The sequence below is a fragment of the Myxocyprinus asiaticus genome, chromosome 46 (genome assembly GCF_019703515.2).
Source record: "Myxocyprinus asiaticus isolate MX2 ecotype Aquarium Trade chromosome 46, UBuf_Myxa_2, whole genome shotgun sequence".
NCBI classification, from domain to species: Eukaryota; Metazoa; Chordata; class Actinopteri; order Cypriniformes; family Catostomidae; genus Myxocyprinus; species Myxocyprinus asiaticus.
Genome location: NC_059389.1, coordinates 1,218,728 through 1,246,336, shown reverse-complemented (window position 1 = coordinate 1,246,336; position 27,609 = coordinate 1,218,728). Strand labels below are relative to the sequence as shown.

The window sequence follows — 27,609 nt, the reverse complement described above, 5'->3', positions numbered from 1 at the left end:
AAAGTTGCAATTGTGATAAAGTCGCAATTATAATGTCGCATTTGTGTGATATAAAGTCGCATTTGTATGATGTAAAGTTGCATTTGCATGATATAAAGTCACAATTGCAAGACATAAAGTTGCAATTTCAAAATATAAAGTTGCAATTGCAAGAAATAAAGTTGCATTTGCATGATATAAAGTTGCACTTGCAAGACATAAAGTCGCAGCTGCATGATATAAAGTTGCAATTGAAAGATAAAAGGTCAGAATGCGATATAAAGTTGCAATTGTGATAAAGTCACATGATATAAAGTCACATTTGTGTGATATAAAGTCACAGCTGCATGATATAAAGTTGCAATTGAGAGATAAAAGGTCAGAATGCGATATAAAGTTGCAATTGTGATAAAGTCGCAATTATAATGACGCATTTTTATGATGTAAAGTTGCATTTGCATGATGTAAAGTCACAATTGCAAGACATAAAGTCACAGTTGTCTGATATAAAGTCGCAGCTGCATGATATAAAGTTGCAATTGAAAGATAAAAGGTCAGAATGCGTTATAAAGTTGCAATTGTGATAAAGTCGCATGATATAAAGTCACATTTGTGTGATGTAAAGTCGCATTTGCATGATATAAATTCGCAACTGCAAGAAATAAAGTCGCAATTGAGAGATAAAAGGTCCGACTGTGATATCAAGTCATAATTGTGATAAAGTCGTAATTGCATGATGGAAAGTTGCATTTTTGTGTTATAAAGTCACAACAACTGCAAAATATGAAGTTGCAATTTCAAAATATAAAGTCGCAATTGCAAGTTATGAAGTTGCAATTACCAGATATAAAGTTGCAAATTGTGTGATATAGAGTTGTAGCTGCAAGATAAAGTCACAATTGAGAGATATAAAGTCCAATTGTGATATAAAGTTGCAATGGCAAGATATAATTAAAGGATTGTAACAAGTAAAAGATGGGCAAGGAGTTGGCAGGAACGGGCTGAACAATCAACATCAACTTTTAATGCATAAATGAACTTAAACAATGAACTTAAACAAACATAAACACACACAGCGTGGCTGCGTATGTCTCTCTCTCGAACTGGCGACTCCAGCTCCCCTTTATCTCTCTCTCCCGTTGATTAATTGACTCAGTGCCGGCCGTGCACCCTCACGGCCCGTCCACACCCTCCTCCTCATCACACTACTCCCCCACCCGATTCAGGCCGGGGCGCCATCCAGACTGGCCTGCTCCCCCCCCATCTCTGAAGGGGAGACACAGCCCTTCCAGCCATTCCGCCAGTCGATGGTCCACCCCACCTCCTGGGAACCTGGGGAGAGACGAGGGGAGGTAGAAGGGAGAGGGAAAGGGCGAGCGTGAGAGAAACAGAGAAAGAGAGAGAGGAAAGAGAGAGAAAAGCGTGCTCGCCGGTCCCCGGACACGCCATCGCCTGGTCCTCAGTCACTCCTCGGCCCTCTGGTGGACGGCAGCGAGTCCTCTGACCCCTGACGGACGGAACGGCTCCCCCCCTTCCTGGCGGAACGCAGCGGTTCCTCCGACTCTCGGCGGAGAGATATCCAATTGTGATATAAAGTTGCAATTGTGATGTTAAGTTGCAATTGCAAGATATAAAGTCGCAATTAAGAGATAAAAGGTCTAATTGAGATATAAAGTCACAATTGTTATAAAGTTGCATTTGCGTGATATAAAGTCACAATTTCAAGTTTATATCTCTTAATTACAATAAAATAACTGAATTACGACAAGGAATAAAACTAATTTTATAATACCAATATAATGAAATGAAAAATTCTGACTTTATTTTTTTCAATTGCAAGATATAAATTCGCAAGTGCAAGATTTGTGAGATATAAAGATTTATTTTTTTTATTTTTGTATTTCATGGTGGGATCAAGGCACTATCAATTTTGGGTAAGAAAACAGGCTAAGAAAAATAAACATAATTCAAGATAACAAGAAAACAAGTCTTATCTCATGCAATTTTCTTCTCAAATAAATATATCTTGTTTTAAGGATGTTTAAATATATTTACTGGACAGCAAGACAAAAATACACAGTAAGAAAATGATTTTTTGCAGTGCAGCACACAGGCACCTGCATCAAGTCTCATAAAAGACAATATGGAAAAAAGTAGCACACTAGATTAATAGGAAGCGTTGTTCACTAAACCTCTCCCTGACGTTGCAGAACACACTGTCTTTGTTAGGGTGAATGTACCGCGGTTTCAGAGCAGGAAGAATGACAGGTTCTGATGGATAACATTAGGAGGGGTGTTCATTCAGACAGGCGTGCTGATTTACTCCCGTCTGCAGCAAGGTCGTTTGATTCTCTCCAGGCGAAACGTGTGTGTGTGTGTTTTGTAGTCAGCGCATGCGAGCTGTATGTACGTGATGGATGCGTACGAGTTTGAGAGATGATGTGGAAATTTCTTTCAAGAATAACAGAGGTTTAATCACGCGACCTGCAGAGAAAGTGCGACTTAAGTGAATTACACAAGAGAAATGGCAGAGGTTATGCTGAAGGACAAGAGTTCGAAGTAAATTGCGTTAAAGTTTCATTTTAAGTCCTGAGCCATAGAGAGTCTGAATTTATCATGAATGAAGCACTACAGCGCTGGTGAAAATTCATAAGGCTTTTTATTAGATCTGTAAGTCTATGAGATTTGATTTAATACTTTTTATTTGATCTGGGCACCATAAATTCAAAGAGTCATGACACATGAGTGAGGCGTGTGTATGAAACTTTTTTCGGAAATGTCACGGATGATATCTGTCCTTAGTGGCATACAGTGGCTAAAATGCCACAAAGTCACAGAATTCATTCAAAGAATGCTTGAATCCAGACAAAAAGTGCTCTGACTTTTTCATTTTTGTACATTTAACACTGAGAAGTTTTTAAATGTCTCTAAAAGGGGTTCTCGACAATCTAGAAATACGATTTTTTGATCGAGTCGTTAGTGTTGGTCAGTAATTGTTTTAAAATGCAAAAAAATAAAATAAAATAAAATTTTTATCGCGATTCGGCAAAACAGTGTAAAATATTAAAAACATTATAAATATTACATTTATAATGTTTGGCTTAAAAATCTTAAAATCTTACAAAAAAATATGGACATTTTATAGAAAAATATGAAATGTGGAATACTTTCTGCATACTGTATTTAATGTTTCATTTACTTTTGTTGCCATAAACAATCTTAAGTAGTTTGTCTTTTTTTTTTTTCTTGCCTATGACACTTTAGGGAAAGTATTTTTAAAATCCTGTAAATGCATTTAAAAAAAATACAGAATCAAATCATTAATTGAACGTTAATTGAATCTAACTGAATCTAATCTAATTCAGTATATATCGAATGGAATCTGAATTAGCAAAAATAGTTTTGAATCGTAAACTTATGCATCGTGAATCGACTCGCTTTCAACCCAAAGATTCACACCCCTAGTCTCTAATGTACTGTCAGAAGGGTTGGGCGATACAGCTAAATATTTATCATTTAAATTATAAAAAATTCAAATCCTTTAATATTTTTCAATATTTCGCAATATCCGAAATCTTCATATTTATGTACAACTGAAATAAGAGAAACATTCATTTCGACCAAACAGCCATTGTTAGCTGTTAAGAAGATTTGGCTTATAAAGTTGCAATTGCAATATAAAGTAACAACTGCAAGATATAAAGTCGCAATTAAGAGATAAAAGGTCCAACTGCGAAATAAAGTTGCAATTGTGATAAATTCATAATTGCATGATAGAAAGTCACATTTGTGTGATAGAAAGTCACAAGTGCAAGATATAAAGTCGCATTTGCGTGATATAGAGTTGCAATTGCAAGTTATAAAGTCACAATTATGAAATATACTGTAAATTCGCAACTATGTGATATAAAGTCACAGCTGCAAGTTATAGTCACATTTGTACGATATAGTCGCAAATGCAAGATAAATTTGCAATTGCAAGATATAAAGTCAAAATTATGAGATATAAATCGCAATTACGAGATAAAAGGTTCAATTGCGATAAAAAGTCGTAATTGTGATACATTTCTAATTGCGTGAGAGAAAGTCACAATTGCAAGATCTAAAATCACAATTACGAGATATAAAGTCACAATTATGCGATATAAAGTTGTAATTGCATGAGAGAAAGTCACAATTGCAAGATATAAAGTCGCATTTGTGTGATATAAAGTCGCAATTAAGAGTTAAAAGGTCCAATTGCGATAAAAAGTCGTAATTGTGATAAATTTGTAATTGTGTGATAGAAAGTCACAATTGCAAGATACAAAGTCGCATTTGTGTGATATAAAGTTGCAATTGCAAGATATAAAGTCGCAATTATGTGATATTAAGTGGCAGCTGCAAGATATAAAGTCGCATTTGTCTGATTTAAATTTGCAATTATGTGATATAGTCGCAATTAAGAGATAAAAGGTTCAATTGCAATAAAAAGTTGTAATTGTGATAAATTTGTAATTGCATGGAAAGTCACAATTGCAAGATATAAAGTCGCATTTGTGTGATATAAATGTGCAATTATGTGATATAAAGTCACAATTATGAGATATAAAGTCACATTTGTGTGATATACATTTGCAATTATGTGATATAAAGTCACAATTACAAGATATAAAGTCTCATTAGCTTGATATAAAGTTGCAATTGCAAGATATAAAGTCGCAATTGTGTGATATAAAGTCACGGCTGTAAGATAAAGTCACAGTTGTAAGATATAATGTCCCATTTGTGTGATATAAAGTTGCGGCTGTAAGATATAAAGTGCATTTGTGTGATATTAAGTCGCAATTTCAAGATAAAGTCACACTTGCAAGAAATAAGTCTCATTTGTTTGATATAAAGTCACATTGCATGATATAAAGTCGCATTTACATGATATAAAGTCACAAATACAATATATAAAGTCGCGGCTGCAAGATATAAAATCGCATTTGTGTGATATAAAGTCGCAATTGCAAGATAAAATCACAATTGCAAGATATAAAGTCGCAATTGCGAGATATAAAGTCACAATTGAAAGATATGAAGTCCAATTGTGATATAAAGTAGCAATTTTATGATACAAAGTCGCAATTAAGAGATACATTTACATTTAATTTAGTCATTTAGCAGATGCTTTTATCCAAAGCGACTTACAAATGAGGAACATAGAAACATCTACAGTGTTGTACTGCCAAGCTCTCAAGGTGGCTGGAGTAGTATAGGTGCTAGCGCAGAAGAATGAGACCGAAAGAGACAGAAGTTTATTTATTTATTTATTTATTTTTAAGTGCAATTAGTGTGGATTAAGTGCTCGCGGAACAGATGTGTTTTCAGCTGGTTCTTGAATGTTGAGATGGTGTCAGCAGATCATGTGGATGTTGGAAGCTCATTCCACCACAGTGGAACAGAGAAAGTGAAAGATCGTGTAATAGACTTTGAGCCTCTTTGTTATGGGATCATTAGGTGCCACTTGTTCATAGATCGCAGAGAGTGAGTTGGAGCATAGACCTGGAGAAGTGAATTGAAGTAATAGGGTGCGGTTCCATTGGCTGTCCTGAAGGCCAGAGTCAAAGCCTTGAATTTGATGCAGGCATCTACATGTAGCCAGTGAGATGAAATCAAGAATGGGGTGACATAAGCCCTTTTTGGCTGATTGAAGACCAGACATGCTGCTACATTCTGGACCATCTGCAGTGGCTTAATTGTGTTAGCTGGGAGGCCAGCCAACAAAGTATTACAGTAGTCCAGTCTTGAAATGACCAGAGCCTGGACCAGGAGTTGTGCAGCATATTCAGTGAGAAAAGGTCTGATTTTCCTGATGTTGTAAAGCACACATCTGCAAGACCAGGCGGTTGATGAGATGTGGGCAGTAAAATTAAGCTGGTCATTTACCACCACTCCCAGGTTCCAAGCTGTTCTGGTTGGTGTTAGTGTAGTTTAACCAAGATGAATAGTGAGGTTGTGGTCAACAGATGGGTTGGCTGGGATCATGAGGAGTTCTGTCTTTGCAAGTCAAGGAGGATGAGGATGGATGATCTGGAGTTAGCTTCGCTAGTCTCAGGGTTTCAGCTACTGACAAGAGGCCAGTCTCTGTTGAGTGTCCTTTTTTGAAGCCAGACTGATGTCTGTCGACTAGGTTGTTCTGTGTGAGAAAAGCAGACAACTGGTTGAATACAACCCTCTCAATAGTCAGGAAAGGTAGGAGAGAGACTGGTCTGTAGTTGTCGACTACTGTCGGGTTATGTGTTGGTTTTCTGAGCAGTGGGGTTATTCAAGCCTGCTTTAATGTATTGGAAAGTTTCCTGTTGTGAGAGATGTGTTGAAAATGTGTGAAAGTGCAGGTAAGATTGATGGAGAGGCAGCTTGCATAAGATGTGAGGGGATTGGGTCAAGCAGACAGGTGGTAGGGCGGTTAGAAATAAGCACTTTGGAGACCTCAGTCTCAGAGAGAGGGGAGAAAGAGGAGAACAGAGGATGGGATGTTGGAAGAGAGTGGCTGTGGGTGTTAGGTGTAGAGAACTGGCTGCTGATGCTCGCTACTTTGTCAGTAAAAAACGTGGCAAAGTCATCAGCAGTCAGAGAAGTAGTAGGTTGTGGTGGAGGAGGATAGAGAAGAGATGAGAAATTTGAAAATTGTTTTCATGAATCTGAAGAGTTACTGATCTTATTCTGGTAATAATCCATTTTAGCACTAGAAACGCTGCCAGAAAAAGAGCAGAAAAGTGAATGATATTTGCTCAGGTCTGCAGGGTCATTTGACTTGCCCCACTTTCTCTCCACAGACCTCAGCTTGGTGCCGTGCTCACGAAGTGTCTCTTACAGCCAGGGGCTGGAGAGTGTGACACGTGCTGGCATAGAGATAAGAGGACAGACACTATCAAGAAAATAAGTTATTATTTAGCAAAGATAATTTGTAGCTTCATTTATATCAAGTGAAGAGAAATGGTTAGTGGAGGGAAGGGATGCAGAGACTATGGAAGAGAAGTGAGTAGGTGAGATAGAGAGCGAAGGTTCCGGCGGAAGGAGACCTTAGGTGGAGTGAGAGGTAAAGAAGAAAGGAGAGTGAGAGAAAACTGGATGAAGAAATGGTCAGAGATATGTAGAGGAGTAACAAGGGGATTAGTGGTGATACAATAAAGTGTAAGGATGAGATCTAGCTGTTTCCTTGCTCTGTGAGTTGCAGGGGTCTCCAATATTGTAAAGTCAAATGAGGTCAGAAGAGCTAGTAAGTTAGATGCTTGAAGTTTGTCAAGGTGGATGTTAAAGTCCCCAAGGACCACCAGCGGAGTGCCATCCTCAGGGAACGAGGACAGCAATACATCTAGCTCTTCAGTAAAGTTGCCTAATTGACCTGGGGGATGATAGATTAAAATTGAATAAAAATTTAATTTTCATAGGATTAGTGGTAATAATGGCATGATATTCAAAAGTTGTGTATTGCAGAGAGATGAGAGCGAAGTGAATTTCCGTGAGTAATGAGGAAATCAGTTCCCCCACCCAGTTAGACAACGGGGGTGGGTGAAAGTGAAGTCAGTAGAGAGAGCTGAAGGAGTTGCAGTGTTGTTTGTGCAGATCCAGGTCTTAGTCAGAGCCAAAACATTGAGTTTTGACAGACTGGCAATGGTTAGAATGAAGTCAGCTTTGTTGACAGCTGACTGGCATTTCCACAGTCCAACAGTGATGGAGAGGGGCTGTGGAGAGGCAGTTCTAAGTGACCTTAGGTCTTCTGGAGTGCGTAGTCTATAGCGTGTACGTGTAGGTTTTCACCTACATGAAACAACTGGAATGTACTGAAAACACATAATATAAGTATAATAAATAAATAGAAGTACTATGTGGAAAAGGAAGAGAGAAGGAGAATAAAACTTAGCGTTGTGGCTGGCACCTTGCCGGTGTCCTTGCTTGGTTGACTTGCAGGTCTTTACCTGAGATAGGTCTTCACACAAAGAGGGATGCACACCAGGGCTGTTACATTTGTTGCCGCTACAATTCTCTCACTACTTAAGTACTAATTGCTAACTGCTGTACAGCTGAGTCCAGCCCACAAATTAGCAACTCAAAGTCAAAAAGTGTCAAATGCCCCAAACTTCAGCTGGATTGCCCTAAAATATTCACTAAAGTCAAAGATTTACCTTAATTGTGTAGTGAGAATCACCCTGGCACCAACTGAAATGAGCTGGGCCTCACACAAGATACCAAAACATGTGGTGATTTTTGATCACACTTGACTTAAGGTGTAAGTGTGTGTGATTATTAATATCAGACGCCCCCTCCCTCCATCCCCTGGGCACCAGCTAAGGAGTTTCACCTTAACAGTAAAAGCATTATCCAAATGGACCATTCAATAAATTAGAAATATGTAAATTGGAGAGAGCTGGTTAATCTGAAGGATTCACGAATTTCGGCCTAACCCTTTAGAGCTCTTCTGTATCATCAACACAAGGAACACACAGTTGTAATAAAATGAGTTTTGTTTACAAAAAGATAAACAAGAATAACTAACAAAAACTACAAAATGGTACTAATATGCTAAAAGATAAAATAAACAAATAGGTAAATAATGTGCATAGGATGGAAAGATGCAAGTGGTTGAATTGGTTGTAGAAATGGCAAAGTATGACTATAATCTTATGAAAGATAATTAGCTGTTTCTCTGTTAATTAATAAGGTGAAAACATTCCTATTTAAACAAATAACTCAAAGATTATTTGCAAGACATTTGATACCCAGGTTATGCAATCTAAAGAACATTTAAAAATCATAAACTGATAGTACAGGGCTCCAGACTGCGACTAAAATGGTCGCAAATGCGACCAAAAATAATTTATTGTGACTATAATTTAAAATCTAGTTGCCGTTTGTGACAGTCGGGTTGTGTGCGTTCATATGCGGTTTCATCAGATATCATCTTGTGAGGTATTGAATATATCTATAGGAGTGGTGGTGGTGTAGTGGACTAAAAAGCACTGAACTGGTAAGCGGAAGGTTGTTGGTTCAATCCCCACAGCCACCACCATTGTTGCTCCAGGGGGATTGTCCCTGTAGTAAGTGCACTGTAAGTTGCTTTGGATAAAAGCTTCAGCCAAATGCATATCTATAGAGCACCAGTGTGTCTTGCGGCATTTTTAACTTGTTCTGTTGTGATGATGAGCTCGCTGCACCAAATACAGCGTGAGAGAGTCGTGACCAAATTACTCTTTTGAACTGGATCTTTTTCATGAATCACCCGAAAAGAACTAAGGGATTGAACTCAGGAGCTCAGGTTAGCAGTTTGAATCAGATTCACTTTTAGGAGCCAATGGCTCCTTAGTAATTTTTTAGTCTGGATCCCTGAAGTATACACTAATGCCAAGGTCTCAAGAAAGAGGTTTAGTAATGATATTTACATTCTCCTTAATCGATTGATGAGTTTGGTGATAGTAACGTCTTCCACTGGCTCAGGGCCACATTACAGTGGGGAAGGAGCTGGATTCGATTTTAACAGCCTTGGACACAAAGGAGCTGAGGAATGCTGATCTCCTGGTAGCACAGAGAGGGTTCTTGCAATCTGGAACACGCAGATGCACAAACCTTGAAGAGGGTTTGCTCATCAGAGCTAAACCATGCTGCTGTAATTATCTCCCTGGTATAGGGATTCTGAACTTGCCGTTGCAATAGTCTCTTGTAGTGGTCGATCTGCTTCTGTCTCTTGGATGCAGACTAAGATTGTTGGGTGATCTGTTATCCTCTCTCTCTGTGAAGTGGAGACTTAGCACGTTGGATGGTTTGCATTCTGTTACATCTCCTACCACTCAGGCCATAGATTCAGAATGTTCATTATTATTCTGTTATTGCCTCTCTCTCGTAGAGTGAGACCAGAACGAAGGTGTGGCTGTTGTAAGGATGCTCTATATGGAGTGGATGTGTTGCAGTTGGTGTCCATGTTAAGAGTAAAAGTTTGTGTGTAAAGATTTGTCTTTGTGGATTCTTTGTTTCAGCTTTTGCCACATGGTAAGCTAATGCTGCTTCGAGAGGTCTTGAAGAATTTTATGGTCCTTCTCACCTCTGGCCTTAGGATGGGGGGGTTTGAGAGGTTGCTAAGAAACCACTCATGGACCAATGAAAAGTCTTTTCCAGTGTGTTGGAAGGTCTTTCCTGGCTTGCGAGGGGTGTCTGGCAGTTGTCCGAACAGCTTATCCAATGGCTGTGCTTGGCAATTGTTTGTGTTGGTCCTGCCACGATCCAATCAAAATGGAGCAACTTTTCTTTGCCTTGAAAGTTAGAGAGGAGCTCTGCCATAAACTTGGTCATGGAATGTCATCTGGTCCGATTGTTCACCACAATTGTCATTGAAGTGCAATAAAATCTCCTGGCTAACACAGCTACCCAGTCCAATGTCACAGTAAGAACACAGCTATGAACACAGCTAACAAAACTACAGTTGTTCTTCTTGTCCTTCAGATAAAATGTCCGATTGCGTTAGAAAGTTTCTATTGTGATAACAATTATTTAGATAACTTTTATTTTGACCAAACAGCCATTGTCAGCTGATAAGAAGATTCAAAATGTTTTTTTACAACAAAAAAAAAAGAAAGAAAACACAGTAAAAACCTGTTTTTTTCCACATTGTTTTCACTAAATGAACACAAGGAAGAATTACATTTAAGCATTTTAATTTATTTGCACCAGAGAGTTTAATTACACGAGACAGTGTTGAGTGATTTTTTTTTCCTCACAGATATTGATGAATGTGCGGAGGGGAGACACTACTGCCGCGAGAACACAGAGTGTGTGAACACAGCCGGATCCTTCATGTGTATCTGCCACACTGGATTTATCCGCATCGACGATTATTCCTGTACAGGTGAGACAGAGAGATTCAACCAATCACAGCGCAAACACAGTCACTTGACCAATCACAGCACAGAAATGTACCCAAGAGCAGCACGGAAACAGAGAGAGACCACTCACAGCACAGCACTGAGATTTGACCAATCACAGGACAGAGATTCGAGACAGACCAATCACAGAGCCAATATCAAGAGGCTTAACCAATCACGATGCAAAATGCATAATTTGACTCATAACATTCACAAACACAGTAATTTCGGCTCTAAATTTCATGTTAGATGCTTTCTCTGTCATTGCACATAAAATACTCTAAATGCTAGTTTTAAATCAATATAAATGTATTATACTTCAGTATTTGTAATATTATTTGTTGTGTAGAGAACACAGCAGTATTTGCTGACACAGAGGATGTGCTCGCAGGTGTTTTAGCAGAAGTCTTTATCTGCTGAAACAGCGTATCTGAACCTCTAGAGAAACTTTCTGCAAGAGTCAATTCATATTTACTGTTTCAGTGTGGACTATCGTGTTTGTGTTGTTGTTTTTCCAGTAATTGCTCGCCTGCTACAGCTGAAATGTTTAAAGGAATATTCAATACAAGTTTAGCTCAATCGACAGCATTTGTGGCATAATGTCCATTGTGGTTGATTACCACAAAAAATATTTCGACTCGTCCCTTCTTTTCTTTAAAAAAAGCACAAATGTGTGTTCCAGTGAGACACTTACAATGGAAGTCAATGGGGCCAATCTGTAAACATTAAAATACTCACTGCTTCAAAAGTATAGACACAAGACATAAACAATATGTGTGTTAACATGATTTATGAGTGACAAAATCACTTACTAACATCTCTGTGTAGTTATATCTAATTTTACAACTTTGTTACCATGCTGTTGTAATGGCGTAAACACAGCAATCAGGCAAAAATGACGATTTAAAAACCTTTACAGCTCAAATAACACACAAGTTTTAACAGAACGATCAATATAAGTGCTTTTATAAAATTATAAGCTTCACATTTCTGCCTTTAAACCCTCCAAAAATTGGCCCCATTGACTTCCATTGCAAGTGTCCCACTGTAACCTCGATTTAGTCAAATATTATTTTAATATACGGAATAAAGAGCCAGGCATTATGACGGTATTTACCATGAAACAGTAGAGAAAAGTGTCAGATTTTACTATGCTATTTATAACAGCATAAATATTTTGGAATGGATATTTTTATGCTTCACATATTTATTTAAAATGCAAACCATTTTCATTGAATTTCCAGCACAAATTGCTTTATTAAGATATATATACCGTTATTACAACATAAAATTACTCATTCCGTGATATAAGATTTCTCTAAAAGGTAATCACGACTGCAGGAACAAAAACGATCTAGATATCCAACAGAGCGTTTAGTCTAAACGTCAGGCTCCCCTTGTTTAAATTTAAATAGTTAAGCCAATAGCAGAACTGGCCAATTAGGTTTTCTCAAGCATTCTCTCAGTTAAATGTTCAAATCTGCAGTATGATCAAATCCACGAGGCATTTGAGACCACAGATCCTGTAAATGTCTTTAATTTGATGGTCTACATTAATCACTGTACAACATGAAGTGCTCAGTGTCCTTCAATGTTTAAAACACTCTCTTAAAAGGAAAACAGCTTTTATAATGAGATGCTGCATTACTCTTTTCGGAGGAATTATTGATTGCGTTTAGTGTCTGCGGTGGAGCGAGTTCCCAAAGCACCATTCTTTATCCACACGGAAACTGATAAACATTTTAACGTTTCATTTCTCGCATCCCTCCAGAGATAAATATTTGAGTGCAGATGGATTGAATTCTATTGCACACATCGATATTAAAATGTCTGTGAGCTACAGCGGCCCCAGTTCATGTGATTAAATCGGCGTCCCGTGGTAATGCCCCCGTCAAGCGCTCTTATCACAGTCGAGAGGTTGTCGGCTTCCTGTCGACTCACAGAGATGGAGTCATGCAGACTCTGTGGAGACCGCAATACAAACCCCCCAAACGACATTGTACAGTTCTGCTTATAAAAAGAAAATGAATTACAAGACCATGAAGCACCTTTATGTGTGAGCCTTGCTTATGGAATACACATGAAAATACACAGACTGATGCTAACCCTGAAAGCTCTTTGTGAAAAGGGTTTACTGAGGAATGATGCCGTCTGTATGTCATTTCACAATGCAGGACGGGGCGATAAGAGTGCTTGGAAAACCTGTTTGGAAACAACCATTAGTAATCCCTATTACTTTTGTTCATAGTAAGTGTTACAGATTTGAACAAAGCCCAAACACTAACAAACTTCGATGTTGGCTTGACAAAACTTTACCCCTTAATCTCTGGTGCATTTTTGGGCTGCCGCCCTCAATTTTTCACCCTCAAATTTAAAAGCTCACCATTCACACATACTGTGGACTAACTGCAAATCTGTTCACTCTACTTCTCTTTAAAAAGTCTCATTTCATTCCACAAGATGGCAGAAAGCACTAGAAAAAATATATTTTTTTTAATCACAATATCACAATATATATCTGAAATGTAGGTGGCGCTCTAACGCATTTTAGTCCTCACAGATGTGCTCGTCCATAGACATTCAGTCTAATTTTCAGTTCAAGCACCACCCTCATTATTTCATTGAATATCTCGGCCTCTGAGTGGACTAGAAGATCAATCTAGGTGTCTTATGAAAGCTGAGATCCTCCCCTTTGCAATGATATACAACATCTAATCATCAATAGTTGAAAACATATTTTTCTGATATTTTACAGATTATTGTGGCCCAAAATTACTGAATTTGCTGCACCTTTGCTCAAAAACTCTTAATTATAGTATACTTGTGTAATTTGTGTCCGTTACGGTATGAGTGCAATTGCCTGTAATTATTTTAGTGCATAACAACTGAATATGCAGATAGCAAGAAAAAAAAATATAAATACACACAAAAATATAATGGAGCGAATTCAGTAAACATTTGCATCAATTTTGCGCATGGTATTTCAGCATGAAAACCTTAGTCTTATTTACTAACCACCCGCAATCTAGTTTAAACAGTCGCAATCAATTTAAGTATTGAGTAAATCATTGTCGTTCCTTTCCGCGCAAACACGCCTCCTTTCTCTGTAAATTAGGCTCATTGTAGATTGCGCTTCATTCACAAAAAATGCCTAGTGCAATTTACATCTTGCTATTACCGCCAGATGAAAACAGATGGTGAAATGAACTTTAAAAGAGAAGTTTGTTTATATTTTCTATCGATCTTATCAGCTGTACTTCATCAAATAATTATCGAATGATGGAGAATAGTGTTTTAAATTGGCATATATCCAGATACGTGGTGTAGTCGAGTGCACTTTCAGCATGTGTAAGAGATGATTCAGGTGTCTGTGATGCTGTTCTGTCCCGGCAGAACGTTTGTCAGATAACAGTGGTCTGCTGCATCCTCCGCTATATAGTGCTCAGAATCAGCCCGCAAGATCGAAATTGCGTGTGCAAATTGCATTCAGTACTGATTTTGTGGCCGTTTTTTCACCATTGCCTGATCTGCATAATTCCTTTAGTGAATCGGGCACTAAACCAGCGCGGACAGCGCGTGCAATTACCCAACACTTTTAACGGCCGTTAATCATTCTTTGTGAACTACCCCCACTATATTTAGGAGGTGAAACCTGTGATTTGGCTAAAAGACCCTTAATCATTTTTAAATAAAAACTTCTGCATCAGACAATGCAAACTGTGGTTGGATTAAAATAGTAAATCTACAATGAAACGGTAAAATAAAACAGTGATGTACGAGCGCCTTTTAAACATTTAGACAAGACTTTCGACAGTGAATGCAAAATGTACCGGTTTCTCTTTAACATTCATGTAATGGCAAACGTTCTTGGTTGTTGTGGGTTCATACACGCAGGGTTCATGACATGCAATGACACAGAGGAGGAGCCGCTAACTCTGTTATTGTGGAGATGATTCAATGGTGTCTGTGCAATTGTTTATGTCTCGACTACTTAAAGCTTTTTCAAGCTCTTGTTTTGTCAATATAGAGAAAAGTGAACTGATTACCTCAGATTCACAGTTTATACGAACAAACTCCAGAAAGTATACAAAATACGTTTACTCCTTTAATCCACACTAGAACGGTGTTTTCCTCCAGCGCAAACATCAGGTTGACCACGAAAGGTCTGTGGATATGGGCTTGTGTTTTTTTCATGGTGTATGCATTTATGGTGAGCCTTTTCGAAAGTCTCCATTCCAGTGTGGACGAGAGCCGTAAACATAGCTAAATTAATGCGTTTTCAAACAAAATCGTATTAGTGTGATCATCGGTTGTACGAAAACCGTAAATTCGATTAGTTAGAAAAGACATAGCACACTATTCCAAAACAGCCACATCCACACTGATACGTTTTAGTAAAAAAAAAGTGCATTGATTTTGCTGCGTTTACGTCACTAATTCCTCCACCGAAAATGGAGTGTTTCGAAAAACGCTCTCCATAACTGCTTACTTTGGAAAATTATGATGTTCAGAAACTGAGTACTCAAGCGAAAACAGAGTAGTAGAGACGTGGCCTTTGATTTGACAAACTTTATCTATCTGTTATTAATTTTGCTTTGTTTACGCTTCTTATCCACACTAGAACGCCTTTTTCCTCCAACGAAAATGGAACATTCCGAAAAGCTCCCATTAACCACATACTTTAGAAAACGATGATGTTAGGAAACTGAAAACTAGTGTTTTTAGTGTGAATGTGGCATGAGGTTCTTTGCTGAGTATGTTGGACAAGTCTTAAAAGTTATAGACGTTATAGTCAGAAATTTTGGTCTTTGTTTAAGGATTTTGGAAAAACCCTAGTCTGCTCAAAGTGTAGAACAGTATTCTTTCAAGCCAACATAATGATACCTTAAATCAAGTCACACACACACACACACACACACACACACATATATATATATATATATATATATATATATATATATATATATATATATATATATATATATATATATATATATATATATATATATATACACACAGAACATATATATGACAGTTCCCACTTCCCAAATACTCAATGAGATTGTTTTATTGCATGAAAATTATTGTGCTGGAAAAAAAAATAAATCGTGCATTGTGTGGTTCTGCAGTGTTTCATTATGTAAAAAGCTGCTCTGGAAGATATTCCGGGAATCATCAGACGTCTGTATTGGTTTCTCCGTCCTTGAGGATTGTATTGTTTTAAAGCGAGGCTGGTGCCAAGCTCCGCTCCTCTCTGCCAACTTCCCCTCTGCTCGTCCCTGCGCTGCTTTAATTCCAGCTTTCTCTTTTGAGCTCGACTTCATAAATACGAGAATACAAACCTCTCCAGTGGGATCGAGCAGCGCAACGTAATCAAAGGGCACCCGGAAGTTTGGCTGAGATGCCCAAAAAGCGTCCAATTTTTAATGAGATGCTTCAAACGGAGAAGATCTGGTGGGCTTTGCAGAGAATATCTTGCGTGTTTCGGCTTTGAGGAGAAGTTTTACTCCACACAAAATGGTTGGGAATGGAATACTAGCTTACTGCATACTTAATTCTGCGCAGTAGGCCTATACATTGTATACTGCCTACTATTTTTTTTTAAATGTGAAGTGTGTGAATTTTTTTACGTTTATAATATCTTTTATCACCATGCACCAAGTAAGCCATTGATTTGTTGATTTTCCCCAAAAATGCAAACACTGTGGCTCTGTGACACTTTGAAAACATTGTTTGTTTGAGCATCCCGACCAGCCTCATTCAGCAACACTGGCTCAACCAATGGAGTGAATTAGGGGGTTTGGCTATCTTTTTGTCCAACCAATGGCAGACGGGGAGTGTTTGGGGAAACAGTCATTATTTTTGCAATTCAATTTGGTGCCACTTGTGATGCAGAAATGACTTAAACAGTATGTGAAACAGTACACAGTACTAAAAGTTTCAAAGTAGTATGCTTCATTGTTGTCACATGACCTCATTACTGTACTTTGCATGTTTAATTCATCGAGAGGCTTCCATTTATTATGTAGGAAATTACTATGGTTATTTTGCATTTGAAATTCATTTTTGGGTAAAAATGTGTTAACTTTCAGCAGCCCATTCAAATGATAAGCCCCCCCCAAAAAAAAGATGTTAAAAATTGTGACTGATATTAAAATATAAACATAATATAATATAATATAATACAGGCAAGGCAACATTATTTATATAACACATTTCATGCACAAAGTTCATTTAAAGTGCTTTACATAGAAATTATAAAGAGAAGTACACAACAGAAAGAAGATATATATATATATTATATGCAATATTACAGAAGCCCTGAACTGCACTGTGAAAACAAACTTTCACTAGGTGAAATGTTATTTTAGGTGTCTCTACATTATTATAAAACACTCTTGTTATTGTATTATAACTATAAATCTATAAATCTACAGATAAAATCCACAGACATTCTGTCACCTTGTAAGTATAAGATTTCATGCTTACAGATAGTGGCACCTGGTTGGTACCACATGCTAATCGTTAGCTAGCAAGAGAAAAAAATCTTAAATATTGCTTATAAATACTGCATTAGGACTTTGTTATTTAATTGTTATTTTTTAAATAAATACATCATCCATGGCAAAAGTGGTTTGAATTATTCATAAATTTTTTTTTTTTTTTTTTTACATAGGGTTATTTAACCTATCCTGTTTTATTTATTTTTATTTTTTTTATGATAATATTATTAAGTATATTGTAGCATTTGGTGACATTATATTTTGTGATTTCTCATACCTGATTAATTTACTGTATCTACTACATCCATCCCTCCTGCACTTCGGGCCTCTAGCAGGTGAGGAGGCTTTTCAAACAGATAGAATAACAGAATAAGTGATGGGCAGGGATATTTAGCACAGGGAGCGATAGTGTTAGCTTACTCATTAGGACATTTTGTTTTAAATGAGAGAGAGCAAACAGTCACAGAATTGAGCGCCGGACCGAACTGATGCGGACTGGAGTGAGAGAAGTGCCTGTCTGTGCGGGCCGACAGTGCGAGGATCCGCCTTTGCAATTTCGGCTGCACTTTTGCTTCAAGCTGCTATTCATTTCCGACCCTCGTCTTAGCACTTTTAAGAAATGGTCTGAAAATGTTTTCATATGCCTAATGCAAGCTCTGAGTAGCCTACGTGTAACACTAGAGAACAGAGCTGCACAACAGGAACAGACGCATGATTTGGGGGGACATTTCACCCCCTTCTAAGCATTGGGAGGAACGTTTCCTCCCTCGCAATATCGGCATGTCATCCACAGCTGATTAGTGTTTTAGTGCTTATTAATAGCTCAAACACATATGTTTGTTTAAGATGGAAAGAGAGGCTTTTCTCAAAACTCACACAACGCAAACACACTTCACATGGCGCTAATACACACCTACTTCAACCCTGCTAACTAATGAAACACTTTGCAGTTTCTCGGTTTCTCTAGAGATGAGGGTAATTAGTTCTGAAATGTCGACTGCAGCAGTTTGTTCTTGGCTCTGTGAGGATAGAAAATCTCTACTGGTAAATGTTTGATTCGGCGAGTGCAGATAGCCGCTGGGTTTATGACTGAGCTAGCGGTTCTGAGCTGGTGATCCGGACCGTTAAATTAACTCATCTTTTAACTCGGGTCCAATTTGACAAAGTACATACTGTATGTCTTTTACAATGAATATATAGTTATTTAGTGAGTGATTATTCAAAATGGACTTTTGTCATTGCTTTCCTGTCGTCTGAGAGATTTTATTGGTTGTAACGATAGTCTTAAAAGACACTATCAAATCAACATTGACTATTTACTTATTTACTATTTACTCAGTCTTATTGTGAACGCTTCATCAGTGTATGTTATTCTAAAGAAAAAAACTTGTAACTTTTCTTTTTTGGCTGACATCACCAATCCACATTTCAGAAGTTTCTCATTTACTTTAATTCAAAGTTTATTTATATTTCATTGAAGATTCAGTTTTTTCTCTTTCAATTTCATGGGTAAATTTGCATGCTGCATTTTTTGATGAGTTGTAAGTGCAAAAACAATGCATTCTCTAACTAGAATACCACAATATTCACCCCGAAACCGGCCGGAAATCAGCTCATCAGTGTCTTTCACTGTCCTGAGATGGATTTAACTCATCCAAACTGGAAATGACAGATTCAATGCATTCCAAAGAGATGAATGCACCAGTCTGCATTATGACACGCAGTGTGAGATGTATTGTAATGCTGTCTATCAAAGCGATGCAGAGACATCAGATGAGAGGATTAGCTCAAGGTCACCGCCACGTGCTGGCTGGCACACCTGTGTGCTGATCGCATCGGCTGCGACAGGACTTCAGAGCCTTCCCCTCTGCGCGTGCATTCTCATGCGCTGCTGTCAGTCATGCAGCTGACAGATAAACAATCAATTATGTACAGGCAGTCATCAGGGACATTTCTGTGTCAATCCACGGTACAACATCTGTGCAGAGAACACGCCGCCTGCGCTGCTGCGATTTCTGCATTTCAAGAGCGCTGACTGTATGGTAATGACATGCATTTATTTATGGAATAAAGAATCGGCAGCAAAACACAAACTATGTGAGTAGAGTCAGAATCAGTTGCACTCGTGCACATACATGCTCGTTATGCATGCACGGCTGCCACTCCAGCACGCTCCTGCGTTATGTCATGCAAAGAAATAAATTACACAATGTGATTGCCGTTTTAATGACGTGGCATACCAGGAAGGAGCCATGCAGCGTTGATGGATGAAAACAAAACAAGAATTACAGCTGCAGCGCATTTATCAGACTCCAAACAATTATTGATGTCAGAGATGACACGTCCTGCCTTTTAGCAGGGCACATGCAGAGCTGTTTTATGAAAAAGCTTCTTTATTCCAACTCTCACAGGAAAAGTAATGGATCTTTTTCTTGAAAAGAGATGTCTTTCAGGTCTTTAAAGTAATAATTCAGCCAAAAATAAAAACACTTATTTCTGTTCCAAACCGGTATGACTTTTATAACAAAAGTGAATATGGACTAAAAGTAAGTCCATATAAAAGTAGTCCATAAAACTTTGAATATAGATTAAATTACTGTGATATCACACTGCAGGCAACTGCATTTCTGGGTCCTTCAGAGTAGCAGCTTTCAGTGGTTGGTTGGTTGGTTGGTTGCTTGGTTGGATGCTTTGTTGGTTGCTTGGTTGGTTGGTTGCTTGTTTGCTTGTTTGCTTTGTTGGTTGGTTGCTTGCTTGGTTAGTTGCTTGGTTGGTTGGTTGGTTGGTTGCTTGGTTGCTTGCTTGGATGTTTGCTTGGCTGGTTGCTTGCTTGGTTGGTTGGTTGGTTGGTTGGTTGCTTTGTTGGTTGCTTGTTTGGTTGCTTGCTTGGTTACTTGTTTGGTTGCTTGCTTGGATGTTTGCTTGGCTGGTTGCTTGGTTGGTTGGTTGGTTGGTTGGTTGCTTGGTTGGTTGCTTTCTTGCTTGGTTGGTTGGTTGGTTGCTTTGTAGGTTAGTTGGTTGGTTGCTTGTTAGGTTGGTTGCTTGTTAGGTTGGTTGTTTGGTTGGTTGGTTGCTTGGTTGGTTGCTTGGATGGTTGCTTGGTAGGTTAGTTGCTTGCTTATTTTTGAGTCTGGCCTCTATATCTGTGCAGATTAAGAACATTTTGTAACATTCTATGAATCAAATTTAAAAACTATCTTCTGATTAATCGGTTATCTACCCTTTCCACCGCCTTAGTTATCGGTATCGGCAAAATCCACTATCGGTCGACCTCTAGTACAAATGGTGTCATACGATCATAGTTAGATCATATTTAGCCTAATTTCTTTCACAGTGATTGCGCTTTGTAACCATTTGTGATCATAGTTTGTGTGATTCCTTCATGAAAAGTTTTAATTGAGCAGATATGATAATGACGGGGATGGTGGAAAAATCATAATTTACTGTACATCCAACCACAAGTTTGTTCTGATCCACTGACCCTGATGGAAATAGTAAGCCCAAATCTCCAATAGTCTTTTAGTAACGGTGTGTTTCAACTCCACAAAATGATCTTTTGGGCATTTTCAGCTCAATTTGATGGAAGCGCCCATTGAAAGCAGTTCTTTCCTGGGGTGCCAGATTTTTTAATTAATTAAATTATTTTTAACCATTTTTAAGCTTGACAGTCCCCATTCACTTTCATTGTATGCAGCTAGGATAATCTGGAAAATGTCTCCATTTGTGTTTCCCAGTCATATGGATTTGTAATGACATGAGGGCAAGTAAATAATTTTTTTGGTGACCTATCCCTGATTGGCTGCGCTGGTGCATTCATTTAAATGACAGTTCTGAATCAAAGGTCCGTTCGACTAGTCTTTGGAATCTGATCTATTTATCTTTGCAACGGAAGCAGAATATTTTATTTATAAAGACTTCTGACTGTAAGCTGTGGCATTTTTTCTATACAAATCTGGGCTTGAATGAAACTCATTCAATCAAAAGTGCAATCATGGCCAGTGCGGACTGGCTGTTGAATTCCAAAATGACAGTTTTCATTTCCCATAATCTCACTGGTGCCTCCAAAAAGCACATTCACACTCAGAGGCCTCTATCCACGGAAGCTCCGCAGGTAATGAATGCAGTCCAGGCGTGTGTATGTGGATGCGGCGAGATATTGAGCAGGAGAATAGAGCCGAGCTCGCTGCGGTATAGTACCGCCAGAGGACACCTTGAATCGGTCCAGTCCGTTCTAATCCTGTAGCAGTGAAGAATGAGAGGCTGTGTGGAGACAGCCAATTCTGGTATCTCAGATAACACGTTTCTTACACACCGCAGGAAAGACTAATAACAGAGCGAGAGATTATGGGGCTAATCGTTAGGTGCATTGAAACACCCGCAGGCCACACACACTCACACACATGGCTGAAGAGAATAAGAGCAGTGGAAATTTTGTTAAGCAGTAGCATCTCAGATCTAATGTTCTCTCTCTTACTTTCTGAACACTTGCATCTCATCTGAACAAACCTCAAATGACCTCAGAGTTCAACAGCCTCTCAGTCCGACAGCAGACGGTTAAATAGAGTTTGTGTCAGATTATCTTGATTTGAGGCTTTCATCAGCTGTCGTGAAAGTTCACTTGAAATATTCTTTCAGATGATGTTTCAGTGGAGGTCAGATCTGATTCATTTATCATCATCAGACTCTACAGCAAATCTACAAACTGTTTCTCCAGTTAGATTTGAGAGGAATTTCTTTGAAATTGATGTAATATATATACGTATATAAACAGGCAAAATGTGTAGAATTTTGTGAATGGCTGTCATTCTAATTCTGCAGAGGTTTCTGTGGAATTTTGCATGGGCAGATTGGCAAAGATACCAAAGTGTGCTATCAAAAAATCAGTGATCTCAATATGAACTCAAAAATGCTTCATCAGTTTCTCTCAAAACCAATCTGAGCTATGCTATTCACATTAATTGTATAGCTCTTAACGTTAAATACTCATCGGGTCATCATTTATGTCAACAACTGATTCCTTTGTGTTGCTTGTTGAGGAAAGATGTAGCCTAGCAGCCACCTAGAAACCATCCAGAGCTCCCTAACAACACCATAGGAACCACTCAAAACACCATAGCAACCATCAAGAACACCTTTACACATCCTAGAAACCACTCAAAACACCATAGCAACCACCCACCAACTAACAATAACACCCTAACAACATCCTAGAAACCACAAAGCAACCATCCAGAACACCTTAACAACACCCTAAAAACCACTCAAAACACCTTAGCGATCAGCAAGCTACGATCAAGAACACCCTAACAACACCCTAGAAACCACCTAGTAACCATCCAGAACACCCTAACAACACCCTAGAAACCATCTAGCAACCATCCAGAGCAACCTAACTCCACCCTAGAAACCACTCAAGACACCTAAGCTACAACCCAGTAACTATTAAGAACACCCTAACAACATCCTATAAACCTGCTAGCAACCACCCAGAACACCTTAACAACACCCTAGAAACCACTGAAAACACTTAAGCAACAACCTAGTAATGATCAAACAAATCCTAACAACACCTTGGAAACCACCTAGCAACCATCAAAAACACCCTGACAAAACTGTAGAAGCCACTCAAAACACGTTAGCAAACACCTGCTAACATCAAGAACACCCTAACAACACCATAGAAACCACCAAGAACACCTTAACAACACCCTAGAAATCTCTCAAAACACCTTATCAACCATCTAGCAACCATCAAGAATACCCAAACAACACCCTTGAAACCACTCAAAACACATTAGCAACCATCTAAAAACCATCCAGAACCTCTTAACAACACCCTAGAAACCACTCAAAACACTTTAGCAACCACCCAGCAACTAGCAAGAACACCCTAGAAACCACTCAAAACTCCTTAGCAAACACATAGTAACCATCAAGAACACCCCAAGAACACCATAGAAACCACTCAAAACACATTAGCAACCACCTAACAACCATCAAGAACACCTTAACAACACCATAGAAACCACTCAAAACACCTTAGCAGCAATCAACAACACTCCAACAACACTGTAGAAACCATTCAAAACACCTTAGCAACCACCTAGTAATGATCAAACCAACCCTAACAACACCCTGGAAACCACCTAGCAACCATCAAGAATGCCATAACAAAACTGTAGAAGTTAATCAAAACACTTTAGCAAATACCTAACCATAAAGGACACCCTTACAACACACCAGAAACCACCTAGCAACTATCAGAAACACTTTAACAACACCCGAGCCATCAAGGACATCCTAACAACACCTTAGAAACCACTTAAAACACCTAAGCAACCACCTAGCAACCATCAAGAACACCCCAACAACACCTCTAAAGCACGTATTCTATCAGCCTCTTCTCAACAGTTCCCTGTAACTTTTAACGGTCTTGTCTAATGATAGAAAGGCAAATATCAATTAAACTTCTATTATATACTTTCTGCAAATATGCAGATATCTCATTTAAACAGAAGTAATTCACGAACCTCACAAAAATCCAGCTTTTTCTATCGGTCAAGCGCTCATGTAATATCTTCCTCTGAAGCATGTATTCTATCAGCCAGAATCAAAAACTTCAGGATCAAAAGTTCCTCTGATACACAAATCATGACAGTCAGTCCGTGACAATCCAAGCATGTGATCCAGGCCGTTTAAACGGTCAGGAGATTGAGGCTCGCACTGGATCCGCACGAGCACGTGAGTGCAGCTTCAAAGTAAAAGCGCTTCATGTGCGCTATAAGTAAATGTTTTATTCACTATCACTGTATGTACAATTGGTTTGATTCGGTATTTTTTTAGTAAATGCGATTGTTAATGCGCACATGCCATCCATAGACGCTGGACTACTGTGTGTACTGATATTTCCTTCTTCCTAATATATTAACAATTTCTTCATGTGCAAAAAAATTACAAAAATTTGATGACTAAACAGAAATCAGAAGAAACTGCTATCTACCATTTAAAATACAATATTATTTTTTTTGATTATTTTTTACAAAGTTAAAGTTTTGTGTGAAATTGAGTAAATATAGTGCTAAATAAGCATATAAGCAATTTAAGAGTTTATAATTTTTTTTTTTAGCAATTTTATGTTTATGTTCTTTACTATATTAAATTGTGTGATATATCGGCATTGTATCGGCCTATCGAACACCCTGCTCTCTGGACATCGGCCATTAAAAAAAAAACATATCAGTCGACCACAAGTAGAAACCTCTCAAGACACCTTAGCAACCAATGAGCAACCATCAAGAACACCCTAACAACACTCTAGAAACAGCTCAAAATATGTCAGCAATGCATTTGTCAATGCTGGTAAGCTGTTAAGCCAGATTCAACATTGTGACAGTGAATTTTGCACAGGCAATGTTTTACATTTTTGTTATTTTTTAAATTCCATTTGGTGGTGCAGAAATGATGTGTCACTAATAAGCTCTCGCTCTCTCTCTCTCTCTCTCTCTCTCTCTCTCTCTCTCAGTTTCAGTTTAAGGTGCTTTACTGGCATGACAATTATTTGAACGTTCGTATTGCCAAAACGTTTACAGCTGAGCTGCATAAAAATAAAACAGTGCAAAACAATGTACGTACCTATTATAAGAAAGAAAAAAAAAAAGAATACATATGCAATGTATTCTTGACATATATGGTACTAAAGGATAATGTTAAATAATAAAAATGAAGTTACACATAGAGAATAAATAAAATATTACCAGAAAAATACAAGAGCCATAGTAAAATATGATGGAGACACAGACTCGGGTCAGTTCACTCACTGTCTCTCATTCTGTGGCAGATAGACACATATAGTGCTGCTATCACACAGCAGTGCTTGTATTCACCTAATAAGAAGGGCAGTCTTTCATTGTTTATTAAATGGTCAAATGTGCTGTGAATATGTTTAATTTTGTGGTAAAGATTTTCCTGGATGTCTGTGTATTTTGTGCATTCTGTTAGAAAATGCAGCTCTGTCTCGATTTTGTTTTGATCACAGTGTGGACACAACCTTTCTTCCTGTGGCAGCCATGTTTTCCTGTGTCTGCCCATTTCTATAGTGAGGTTGTGTTCACTGAGTCTGTATCTTCTCAAGGTGGCTCTCAGTTTTTTGTCTGTCACTGTGTACAGATAGTCCACCATGGTGTAATCTCTTTTTAGGGCCAGATAGCATTGCATTTTTCTCTGTTTTTGCATTTGAGTTTTCCAATAAGTGATATAATTATGTTTTATTTGTGCTGTAATTTGGCTGTATCTAATTAGTTTAGCAGTATTGTTCTGGTCCAGGTCTTTAGTGTGATGAGGATTAGTAGATGTTGGTGAAGCATAAAGCTCTGGACCAGCTGAGAGAGGGGATTGGTTTCTTTGCTCAACTCTTGGTATTGCAGGGCTTTATAATTGCATGAGTCGGGGGTCACTGAGTTTTGCATGTTTCCAGAATTTGATTGCCTGTTTTTGTATTTTTATAATTAGTGGATATTTGCCTAATTGTGCCCTGCATGCATTATATGTTGTGTGCCAGTGTTCTTGTAGAATATCTTTACAGAATTCTGCATGCAGGGTCTCTATTGGATGTTTTTCCCATTTGGTGAATTCTTGATTTGGATTTGTCAGTGGAACCCACACTTCACTGCCATACAGGGCAATCAGCTCAATTACAGATTCTAACATTTTTAACCAAATTCTGACAGGTACACTGTATTGCCAAAAGTATTCGCTCACCTGCCTTTAGACGCATATGAACTTAAGTGACATCCCATTCTTAATCCATAGGGTTTAATATGACGTTGGCCCACACTTTGCAGCTATAACAGCTTCAACTATTCTGGGAAGGCTTTCCACAAGGTTCAGGAGTGTGTTTATGGGAATTTTTGACCATTCTTCCAGAAGCACATTTGTGAGGTCAGACACTGATGTTGGACGAGAAGGCCTGGCTCACAGTCTTCGCTCAAATTCATCCCAAAGGTGCTCTAACGGGTTGAGGTCAGGACTCTGTGCAGGCCAGTCAAGTTCTTCCACAACAAACTCGCTCATCCATGTCTTTATGGACCTTGCTTTGTGCACTGGTGTGCAGTCATGTTGGAACAGGAAGGGGCCATCCCCAAACTGTTCCCACAAAGTTGGGAGCATGGAATTGTCCAAAATCTTTTGGTATGCTGAAGCATTCAGAGTTCCTTTCACTGGAAATAAGGGGCCAAGCCCAGCTCCTGAAAAACAACCCCACACCATAATCCCCCCTCCACCAAACTTCACAGTTGGCACAATGCAGTCAGACAAGTACCGTTCTCCTGGCAACCGCCAAATCCAGACTCATCCATCAGATTGCCAGATGGAGAAGCGTGATTCGTCACTCCAGAGAACGCGTCTCCACTGCTCTAGAGTCCAGTGGCGGCGTGCTTTACACCACTGCATCCGACGCTTTGCATTGCACTTGGTGATGAATGGCTTGGATGCAGCTGCTCGGCCATGGAAACCCATTCCATGAAGCTCTCTACGCACTGTTCTTGAGCTAATCTGAAGGCCACATGAACTTTGGAGGTCTGTAGCGATTGACTCTGCAGAAAGTTGGCGACCTCTGCGCACTATGCGCCTCAGCATCCGCTGACCCCGCTCTGTCATTTTACGTGGCCTACCACTTCGTGGCTGAGTTGCTGTCATTCCCAATCGCTTCCACTTTGTTATAATACCACTGACAGTTGACTGTGGAATATTTAGTAGCGAGGAAATTTCACGACTGGACTTGTTGCACAGGTGGCATCCTATCACAGTACCACGCTGGAATTCACTGAGCTCCTGAGAGTGGCCCATTCTTTCACAAATGTTTGTAGAAGCAGTCTGCATGCCTAGGTGCTTCATTTTATACACCTGTGGCCATGGAAGTGATTGGAACACCTGAATTCAATTATTTGGATGGGTGAGCGAATACTTTTGGCAATATAGTGTATCTCTATAGGACATTGTCGTTTTATGGCATAGAAGGCACTGCAAGCTTTATCTCTCAGTTCATTCAAAGCAGGGTTGAAGTTTCCAGTGGAAGTGATTTTTAATCCTAGATAACTGTAGTGTGATGAGTGTGTTATTGCGTTAGTTCCTAATGTGAATGTTCGTTGTGTTCCCTGGGATCTGGATCTTTTCTGGAAGGTCATGGTTTTAGTTTTATTGAGGTTGACTGTCAAGTCCCAGGTCCGCCAGTATTGCTCAAGCAGGTCCAG

General features: G+C 38.7%; 1 protein-coding gene across 1 annotated transcript in view; it reads left to right on the top strand.

The window, feature by feature from the left end:
- nell2a (neural EGFL like 2a) overlaps positions 1-27,609 on the top strand; it is a 147,816-nt gene that overhangs the window by 77,851 nt on the left and 42,356 nt on the right. The window contains exon 13 of the mRNA XM_051690267.1: positions 10,718-10,843. Within this exon, the coding sequence (XP_051546227.1) occupies positions 10,718-10,843 (126 nt within the window). The remainder of the gene's footprint in view (positions 1-10,717; positions 10,844-27,609) is intronic.